Source organism: Caretta caretta, chromosome 5 (assembly GCF_965140235.1).
Source record: "Caretta caretta isolate rCarCar2 chromosome 5, rCarCar1.hap1, whole genome shotgun sequence".
NCBI lineage: Eukaryota > Metazoa > Chordata > Testudines > Cheloniidae > Caretta > Caretta caretta.
Genome location: NC_134210.1, coordinates 34,045,049 through 34,055,203, shown reverse-complemented (window position 1 = coordinate 34,055,203; position 10,155 = coordinate 34,045,049). Strand labels below are relative to the sequence as shown.

Genomic DNA, 10,155 nt, shown 5'->3' with positions numbered 1-10,155 from the left:
ACTTCAAGTGAAGTTCTTAGGTGTATAGCTGCTGGACCAAATTAGATACACCTCTATTTAAGTGCATACTTTAGTCTTCAGGAAAATTTCCACTGCTGGTCATAAAGTGATTTTGATGTAGTCAAGGTATCTCAAAACAAGAAAAATGCTAGCCCACATTGAGAGCTATGTTTCAGACACCAGCAATGTTTGCTAGAACACTGTCTAAAAGTAGGTGATTAGTTTTTTCAAAAAAATGGGGAAAAAATCTTCCTCCTCAAATTTAAAAATATAATTTTTCTCAAAATCATCATCACTTTCAGAGAGAAACAAGCATGGAAAATTCTGCATCAATGTTGTAGATTTTGGAAAGCTATGATTGTATGAAAAGTGGGCTTAAAATGGAAAAGGTTTTACAACTTTAGCCATACTGAGAGTACGGAGGTACAAAACTCTGGGGGGAGGAAAAGATGTGTTCTGCTCTCAACATATGCACAGAGCTCAAATTTTAATGATTGTTACACATTATCATTAAAATGGAGATTAGACCTTTAAGTATACTGGAAATAATCTAAAGGAGTACTTGTGGCACCTTAGAGACTAACCAATTTATTTGAGCATAAGCTTTTGTGAGTTTAGTTTCGTTAGTCTCTAAGGTGCCCCAAGCCCTCCTTTTCTTTTTGCGAATACAGACTAACACGGCTGCTACTCTGAAACCTGGAAATAATCTAGCTCTCTCGTGACACAAACTATGTACTGGAATAAATTAATCAAAATGGAATATTCCCTTTTGAAACATGAGTTAGCTTCATGACAAAAGCACTGATCCTGAGAGATGCTGAACAACTGCAAATCCCAGTGACTTTGATGGGAGCTGTAGATATTCAGGATCTCTCAGGATCAAACCAGGGGTTAGCTTTACCTTAGCAAACTTAATTTCCTTTAATAAAATTCATTGCTACCTTCCTTCTGTTTCAAAATAATGTTTTTTGACTTACCTGAGTTTTTGTGGGGCCTATATCTAAGCCTTGGACAAATTTTGTCAAAAACGCACTCACTGCATTCCAGGGATAAATGCTGTTTGACTCATCACACACAACAACAACATCTATGAAGGAGGAACAGTCTAAAAGAGAAAAGATGACTGATAAAAGGACACTGAATGCACAAAATTTACTTACAACTCATGAGCCAAATCCAGATGTCCATACCTAGTCCACATGTAAGCAAACTTCTGTTGATGTCACAGGAGGTTTGCCTGAATGAGAATAGAATAAAATCCCAGCCTGATACACAGATGTAAATGCACCAAAATCAGCAAAGTTACCACTGATTTTCACCAGTAAGTGAGATCAGAATCAAGCCCTGAGTGTGAACCTCAGGATTAGGCTCTTTTTAAACTGAATTTTTTAAAATTCAAAAGGTAATTACTTTTGGATTCCATTACATGACATCTCTCTTCATTTCAATGGATTTATTTATTACTGAATCTATTTTACATGCATTGCCTTACTTTGAAGAGCAGGTGAAAAGCTTCTTAAGATCTGGAAACTGGGACTGATTTCAGAACAGACTCCTGTTGCATAGTACTGACTTCCACACTGCTGGGCCCACAAGGGACCACAAGTCTTTAAAAAATAAAATGAGGAAAATATAAAACAACATGTATCCTGTCATTTCACTCCTTTACATACCTTCATGAGAGTGTCACAATCAAATACAGCACAGGAGACCAGTGGAATAGCTCCCTCCCAGGAAGACACAATATTGACCGAGACTAACCACGAGGTGGCACTGTTACCATGAGTTGGTTCTTATGAGTACACACACACACACACACACAGTAGCAGTTTGCCTTTGGTATTTGCTGCAGAATACTTATTACCTGGTAACTACACATGGTACTGCATGGCCAAAACGTTTTCTGTTAGCTCATGAGGTGTTTTGTGTGTGTCTCCACACCATGGATAAAAATAAAGTTTAAAAAATAATGGATTTACTAATTTGAGAATTCTTTGTTCCACAAGAAAATATATTTCAAAACTGTGGATAAGACATTTATAACTTTTGTCTGTACTAACTTCAGTCTTGATTGTAAGATGATTTTTGAAAAAATAAGTAGAGAAAGAAAGACATGTGAAGACTATATTTTTTGAGAGACCCAAGGTAGGTGAGGTAATATCTTTTATAGGACAGAAGCTGATAGAGATATATAAAATCATGAGTGGTGTGGAGAAAGTGAATAAGGAAAAGTTATTTACTTGTTCCCATAATATAAGAACTAGGGGCCACCAACTGAAATTAATGGGCAGCAGGTTTAAAACAAATAAAAGGAAGTTCTTCTTCACAGCGCACAGCCAACCTGTGGAACTCCTTGCGTGAGGAGGTTGTGAAGGCTAGGACTATAACAGGGTTTAAAAGAGAACTAGATAGATTCATGGAGGTTAAGTCCATTAATGGCTATTAGCCAGGATGGGTAAGGAATGGTGTCCCTAGCCTCTGTTTGTCAGAGGGTGGAGATGGATGGCAGGAGAGAGAGATCACTTAACTTATGTTAACAGCCATACTAAGTCAGACCAAAGGTCCATCTAACCCAGTATCCTATCTGGACAGTGGCCAATGCCAGGTGCCCCAAAGGGAATGAACAGAACAGGTAATTATCAGCTGGTCCAATAAAAGATATTACCTCACCAACTTTGTCTCTCCAATATCCTGGGTCCATAATAACACTGCATAAGGCTATGTTTTTTGTCATTTAGGGTCTTAAAAGTTTTTTCTGTTCCTTCCATGCATGGCATGAGTTTAAAAGTTGAAGCATCAATTTAAAAAAAATTGATTTGAAAAACAAAACTGAATACAAGTTATTAAATATATAAATGGGACTGTATGATGCACAAGAATGGGGTATTAAGCCTATCTTGGTCTGAATTTGACCAAACTGGAAAGAGAAGACCCATAAAGTTGCTTTTACATGAGAGTTGTTCAGTGGCCTATATGATACGAGCTGGTGTCAGTCAAGTTCTTCTGCACAGGCAACCACAATACAAGAACCAATTCAGCAATAGGGTCAAGAGTTGATTAACAAGAAAAACTGAACTCTCCTCGAGTTAGTCTTTTCCAGACAGGCTTAAGACACATTGGTGGAGGCACAAGGAAGTTTCCAATGCCGCTGCTTATATTGTATCTATACTATTGTTGATCAGAATATAATACTTTCTAGTAAGACAGTACAGCACCTTTCAGAGCCCCACCTAAACACTTTTACAGCAATGTGAAGCAAGGAAGAGAAGGAATGTTCTACACTTCAACAGGTTCTCTCTTCCCCTTGTACTTTGTTAGCTCCTGTCAACAGTTTCCTACTTGCTCCCTCTCTTACACAGTGAATGGATTCAATGGTTATTGACAGGCTACTTCAGTTATTTTGTGTTTTAACAAACTAAAAGTAAAAAACAGCATTATGTTAAGGTGCATGGCAGCTGGATTAATTGCACGTGCTGTATGATTTACAAATCTATACCTACAATGCTTTGCTGGAATATTTGGGACCAGTAGATTGCAATGCAAGACGCACTGAAATATAAAATCGTTTCTATTTTAAATATGACAGCGAGAACAAAATGAACCATTTGTGTAGGATAGATCAGGCTGGCTGCTGCTACTCTAGTATTCATTTTGTTCTAACAGATGAATCATAGGCAGGGGCAGGCTCAGAGTTTTTTACTAAGGCCAATGTAAACTAAAAAGAAAATAAGATATAGGCCTTGAAGCTCCAGTATGCTGGGATCTCCCTCTGTGCACCAGAACGGCAGAATGGGGGACAAAAGTGGCTTTTATGCTACCTTTCTGCCCACACCCCATGATCTTGGAGTCAGCCAGAGGATGGCCAAAACTCCTCTTACTCCCAGAACACCTTAAGAACGGCCATACTGGGTCAGATGAATGCTCCATCTAGCCCAGTGCCTGTCTTCAGACAGTGATCAATGCCAGTCTGCCCCAGAGGGAATGAACAGAACAGGTAATCGTCAAGTGATCCATCCCCTGTTGCCCATTCCCAGCTTCTGGCAAACAGAGGCTAGGGACACCATCCCTGCCCATCCCAGCTAATAGCCATTGATGGACCTATCCTCCATGAACTTATCTAGTTCTTTTTTGAACCCTGTTATAGTCTTGGCCTTCACAACATCCTCTGATATGGAGTTCCACAGGTTGACTGTGCGTTTGTGAAAAAATACTTCCTTTTGTTTGTTTTAAACCTGCTGTCTATTAATTTCATTTGGTGATTCCGAGTTCTTGTGTTATGAGTAAGTAACACTTCCTCATTTACTTTCTCCACACGAGTTATGATTTTATAGACTTCTATCATATCCCCCCTTAGTCGTCTCTTTTCCAAGCTGAAAAGTCCCAGTCTTATTAATCTCTCCTCATACGGAAGTCGTTCCATACCTTCTACACCGGGTATGGCGTTGAAATAAAGCAGTGGAAATGGGACATGTGTTGGCCAGGTCTCGCTCAAAATGTTTATTGAGGGCTACAGATACAACACACACATTTTTGCCACCCCAGAAACATTTTATTAGTGTACAAAACAAATATATTCTAATTAAAAACTTATTTTTCCTTCCTGTTAAATAGTCTACTGTAATCATACTTGTGATATCCCATCAGTGTTAGTGAATTCTACATGGATCAGGAAAGCCTTTGAACAGAAAGTGGCTCAGGCATATATGTACATGTGTGTCTGTGTATTTAGATAATTTAAATTATTCTACATTATATATACACATTTTTATATATTAAAGTTTGTAATGGCTAATAAATAATGTTGCCTCTCACATCTAAAAGGCAAAAGAATCATTCAGGTTTTGATCACAATTTTCTCACCCTAAAGAATCAGAGAACAGAGCTTTCAGTGCCAATTCACTAAGGTACTTAAGGAAATGCCTAATTTTTAAGCACAAGTAGTCCCATTGATTTCAGTGGAGTTACTCATATGTTTGACATTTGGTGCGTTTTTAAGTACTTTGATGATTCAGAGCTTATATTGGCTAAAAGAGGCCAGTGATGATAAATTCTTGAACACTAATACAACAACATAAGGGGCAACAGAGAAAATATTAATTCTAAAATGATTCAAGTTAACTGGGACAGCCTGAATAACGAAGGTTACTTAACTGTAATCAGAGTTCTTCAACATGGCTTCAATATTCCCACCTATGGGTATTGCACCGCCTTGTGGTGCCTTACAGTAAAACGTCTTCTAGCAATGTCAGCTAGAGCACTCCTGCCCCACTGCCGTTCCCCACAGCATTAGGAGGCACTCCTTTATAGAGTCACCTATCAGCGTACCATGAGGGTGCAGTACCCATAAGCAGGAATATTCATAGCCACTTGAAGAACTCATTCTTACTTTAAACTGGGAAGAAAGCATAGTGAAGTGTCTGCTTTATATTTACGGTTTTACTACATTAGGTACTGTACTGGTGTATGATATATAAATCTTAAACTGGAATATGCATGCATGCATCACAACAGTGAATCAATATGATCTATAAATACGTTGATCGTTCACCATTTCGTAAGCTCTACCATTGCTGTGGTGGATCTTTGAACATAACTGTTCACTGTATAGAAACAGGTTGTACATAATGTAAGCTATAAGAAATTGTTTTTGCAGCATCTGCAGAATACAAAGCTGGCATATGATAGCTGCGTTTGGAGATAATGGAAAATGAAAGCTTTTAAAGGTACCTGAGGGTATAAGTTCATACTTCATTTATCAAAAACAGGAGGGATATTTCAGAAGGTGAGAAAAGTGGAGTAGGATATACTTTTATATATGAATTTTCCATTCCAATGCAGTTTTAACTGCCAGCAGAGTTCATTTATCAACATTATTTTAAGCGAACATTTAATTCAGCTTTTTCTCTCTCAAGTGTTATTTTTTAAAGAATCCTTACGTATTGGAGATTAGAAGTAAAAAGACAATGGAAACAATTTCAAACTGCTAACTCAAAACTGGCCTGAATATTTTAGAGAAAAATTCCCAAGCTGCTGAGTGCTTTAGGACAACAACATTTTTTTTTTAAAGTTGGCCCTGGGATGTTATGGGCTAATCCACACAAAGAAAGAGGCAGCCAAAATTAAAAGAAAAATACTTAATTCTCATGGCAAGATTTGGAGCTTTAGCTCTACTACTTAATCTCAACTAGGATAGCCTTGATTCCTCTGTTGGGCTCCCTTGTGGCTGTTAGGAAGTAGCCCATGCTGAAGGTGGAGCAGAGCTGCACCACATTAGGGGGAATTGTACGAGGCACTCTCACTCAAGTTCCCCAGCATGCAGCATGTGTGCTGCTACATCCCTTTATGGGGTACAGCTGGTCTTCCTCCACAAGCTGGCTTGGTGAAAGCGAAGCCATGAGGACACACAAAGGGAGCAGACCTTGTATTCACAAAAGCAGATGCTCTACCTTGGGGAAAAAAAAACTGATTTTTGTAAAAGACACTGCTTGGCAAATCAGTAAAGAAAACCCTTCAGATTAATGCAACAAGCACCACCAAGATAGACTTATTGCAAAAGAAATCTAGTTTGCTGTTACTATAATCTACTCATATTTGAAATGACTTCTGTCAAAAGAGTACAATGAAGAAAAAAACTCAATGACTATAGCCTGGGCCATCTCCTCTTTCCTGTGCAACCTTAATTCTGCTCTCTGGGCCTGTGCATTATGATACAGTCTTTAATTACATGATCATATTTTATTGATAGATAGATGAACAAACAGGACCCCCAGATGAATGCACAAAAGGAGCAATTCCTAACTTTCGAGTGCTTTACTTTTCCACCTACATAGCATTATTTTAATGTATGTTTTAAATGTAATATAAAATACATATTATTCCATGTTGTATAATGAAATATTTTCAGCTCAGATTTAATTTACAAATGTGGAACGTTCTAGCTGCTACATTTTCCATCAATGGTCAACAGTAGAAAGTAATTTTTTACTACTTACTGAGTATAGCTTTGACACTTACCAAAAATCCTCCAGTTCTTGAGCTTCTTATTAGCGTCAAGCCAAGGTTCATCTGTTCCTTTATCTCAGTAACATTTGGGATGTGTGTTAAAGCTAAAAATAAAGAGATTAAAGGAAAGCAAAAAAGCCCTAAATTCCTATCATATGTTCCTCAGTAACAGAATTCAAAGTTTAAGCTTAAGGAACAAGAGTTTGGAAGAGGAATTTTTCAAATCCCATAAAAGCTTCTGGGACAAAACAAAAGATAGATAATTGGTGAGAGAAATTTGCTAGACATTAGCTGGCCTTGTCACATATCTAGATTAGCATTTATAATTAGAGTGCCTGCTCTAAAGAGCTACAGGAAATAGGCAAAGAGGCCAAACTCCTCAAGTGGCAGTTTAACTCTATAAAGTACAAATGTTTTTAGTAGGTTGAGTGACTACATTTATTGTTTGCACTACCTGAGATATCAGATCTCTCTCAACTGGATCAAGCTCAAATCTTAGATATTTCAGACAGAAAATATATAATGATGGGAATATTTGTGTGAGAAGAGAAATGCTTTATTCCATAGCACCATAAAATAGAAATTAAAACACGGATCTGAACCTATGATATTCTTAAACATCTCATCATTGACTTATGTTGCCCTATTTGCTACATCTAATTGTTGGCTCTCATTTTACACTTAGATTGTTAACTGTTCTGGGTAGGAACTGTCTTTTTATGTGTTTGGTAAGTGCTAGCAAAATGGAGAACCCCCGATCAGAACCCCCAAAGCACTGCCGCAAAATAAATAATATATACTACCGCTTCTACAACTGCTACTAATTCTACAGTTAATACAGAGTGGATGTAAAAAAGTGTTAGAGAAAAAACAGCAGCAAGTAGCATGAAAGTTATATACTGAGCTGGCTCTAGAAGCTAAAGCTGTCCTGGCGGCATATGCAATAAATGAACTGGAGACCAGAGCAACCCTCTAAAAAGCTCTTTTTTTTGTTAGGCTTAGTAAAAAGAACAAACACCAATACAACATTACATGGGGAGAAGCAACAACCACCATATGCCTACACATGCAGCTAAGTTTAGTAGTAAAATAAAAATAAAAAGCTACGTTGGAAGGAGAAGAAAAAAAATTATGGCCATCCCTATCTTCTCATTAATACTACTGTCCATATTCTTTCCAAGTCTTATCTCACACCAAAGAATGCTCCGCAACAAAAACTATTTAGAAAACACGGACAATATAGTGTCCTTTTTCACTTCATCAGGGTCAGTAGGTCTGTGCAAACTGCCTAATTCAAGTTTATCAAATAATCTGGCCTGGTATGGAAGTGAGGCAAAATGGACAATTGCATTAAGTCAGCATTAGTTACGACTTACTTTGTAAATTCAGTTTTTGACATGTCGTTTCAAGTGAATCAACAGGACATGTGTAGATATCTCCCATTCTGTTAGCCGGATACCCACTCCATGGTGAGCCAACAAGCAGCCTAAAAAAACAAGGGGAAACTGATTCTTTCCTTATACTCTGATGAAGAGCAGTATATTTATTTAAAGATAAACTGAAAACAAATGTGAAAGTCTGAGGTCCCCTAGATAAGTTAGAGAAGAGCTCACAAGATTTAGCACGTAAAAACAAAAAACAAAAGAAAAAAATTCCCTTTCCAAGGGTATCAAAATTGTGCTTTGCTCAGCTGTGACTTCCCATTGCGCACCACAAAAAGACAATGCAAGTATCATATCAGAGAATGCTGATGGAGAATGGGGTTAGTGTATGGGAATGAGAGAGAGTCAAATATTCAGAGGATGTTTTAATTCATTATGTGGTTATTAGTATTACATTATTATAGAACCATAGAACTGGAAGGGGACCGAAGGGGTCATCTAATCCAGCCTCCTGCACTCATGGCAGGACTAAGTATTGTCTAGACCATTCCTGACAGGTGTTCGTCTAACCTGCTCTTAAAAATCTTCAATGATGGAGACTCCACAACCTCCCTAGGCAATTTATTCCAGTGCTTAACAACCCTGACAGTTAGGAAGTTTTTCCTGATGTCCAACCTAAACCTCCCTTGCTGCAATTTAAGCCCATTGCTTCTTGTCCTATCCACAGAGGTTAAGAACAACAATTTTTCTTCCTCCTCCTTGAAACAATCTTTTACAAACTTGAAAACTGTTATGTCCCCTCTCATAGAATCATAGAATATAAGGGTTGGAAGGGACCCCAGAAGGTCATCTAGTCCAACCCCCTGCTCGAAGCAGGACCAATTCCCAGTTAAATCATCCCAGCCAGGGCTTTGTCAAGCCTGACCTTAAAAACCTCTAAGGAAGGAGATTCTACCATCTCCCTAGGTAACACATTCCAGTGTTTCACCACCCTCTTAGTGAAAAAGTTTTTCCTAATATCCAACCTAAACCTCCCCCACTGCAGCTTGAGACCATTACTCCTCGTTCTGTCATCTGATACCATTGAGAACAGTCTAGAGCCATCCTCTTTGGAACCCCCTTTCAGGTAGTTGAAAGCAGCTATCAAATCCCCCCTCATTCTTCTCTTCTGCAGGCTAAACAATCCCAGCTCCCTCAGCCTCTCCTCATAACTCATGTGTTCCAGACCCCTAATCATTTTTGTTGCCCTTCGCTGGACTCTCTCCAATTTATCCACATCCTTCTTGAAGTGTGGGGCCCAAACCTGGACACAGTACTCCAGATGAGGCCTCACCAATGTCGAATAGAGGGGAACGATCACGTCCCTCGATCTGCTCGCTATGCCCCTACTTATACATCCCAAAATGCCATTGGCCTTCTTGGCAACAAGGGCACACTGCTGACTCATATCCAGCTTCTCGTCCACTGTCACCCCTAGGTCCTTTTCCGCAGAACTGCTGCCTAGCCATTCGGTCCCTAGTCTGTAGCTGTGCATTGGGTTCTTCCGTCCTAAGTGCAGGACCCTGCACTTATCCTTATTGAACCTCATCAGATTTCTTTTGGCCCAATCCTCCAATTTGTCTAGGTCCTTCTGTATCCTATCCCTCCCCTCCAGCGTATCTACCACTCCTCCCAGTTTAGTATCATCCGCAAATTTGCTGAGAGTGCAATCCACACCATCCTCCAGATCATTTATGAAGATATTGAACAAAACCGGCCCCAGGACCGACCC

General features: G+C 38.9%; 1 protein-coding gene across 4 annotated transcripts in view; it reads right to left on the bottom strand.

Annotated features, from left to right (window-relative positions):
- The window catches only part of ITGA2 (integrin subunit alpha 2), an 87,848-nt gene that overhangs the window by 41,774 nt on the left and 35,919 nt on the right, over positions 1-10,155 (bottom strand). For 3 of the 4 annotated variants that reach the window (XM_075128465.1, XM_048851353.2, XM_048851351.2), the window contains 4 exons: positions 8,379-8,488; positions 7,015-7,106; positions 1,493-1,607; positions 978-1,105 (listed from right to left, as the gene is read on the bottom strand). In XM_075128465.1, the coding sequence (XP_074984566.1) occupies positions 978-1,105; positions 1,493-1,607; positions 7,015-7,106; positions 8,379-8,488 (445 nt within the window). Of the gene's footprint in view, positions 1-977; positions 1,106-1,492; positions 1,608-7,014; positions 7,107-8,378; positions 8,489-10,155 lie in introns of those variants that run through there. The other variant, XM_048851354.2, reaches the window with a different exon arrangement.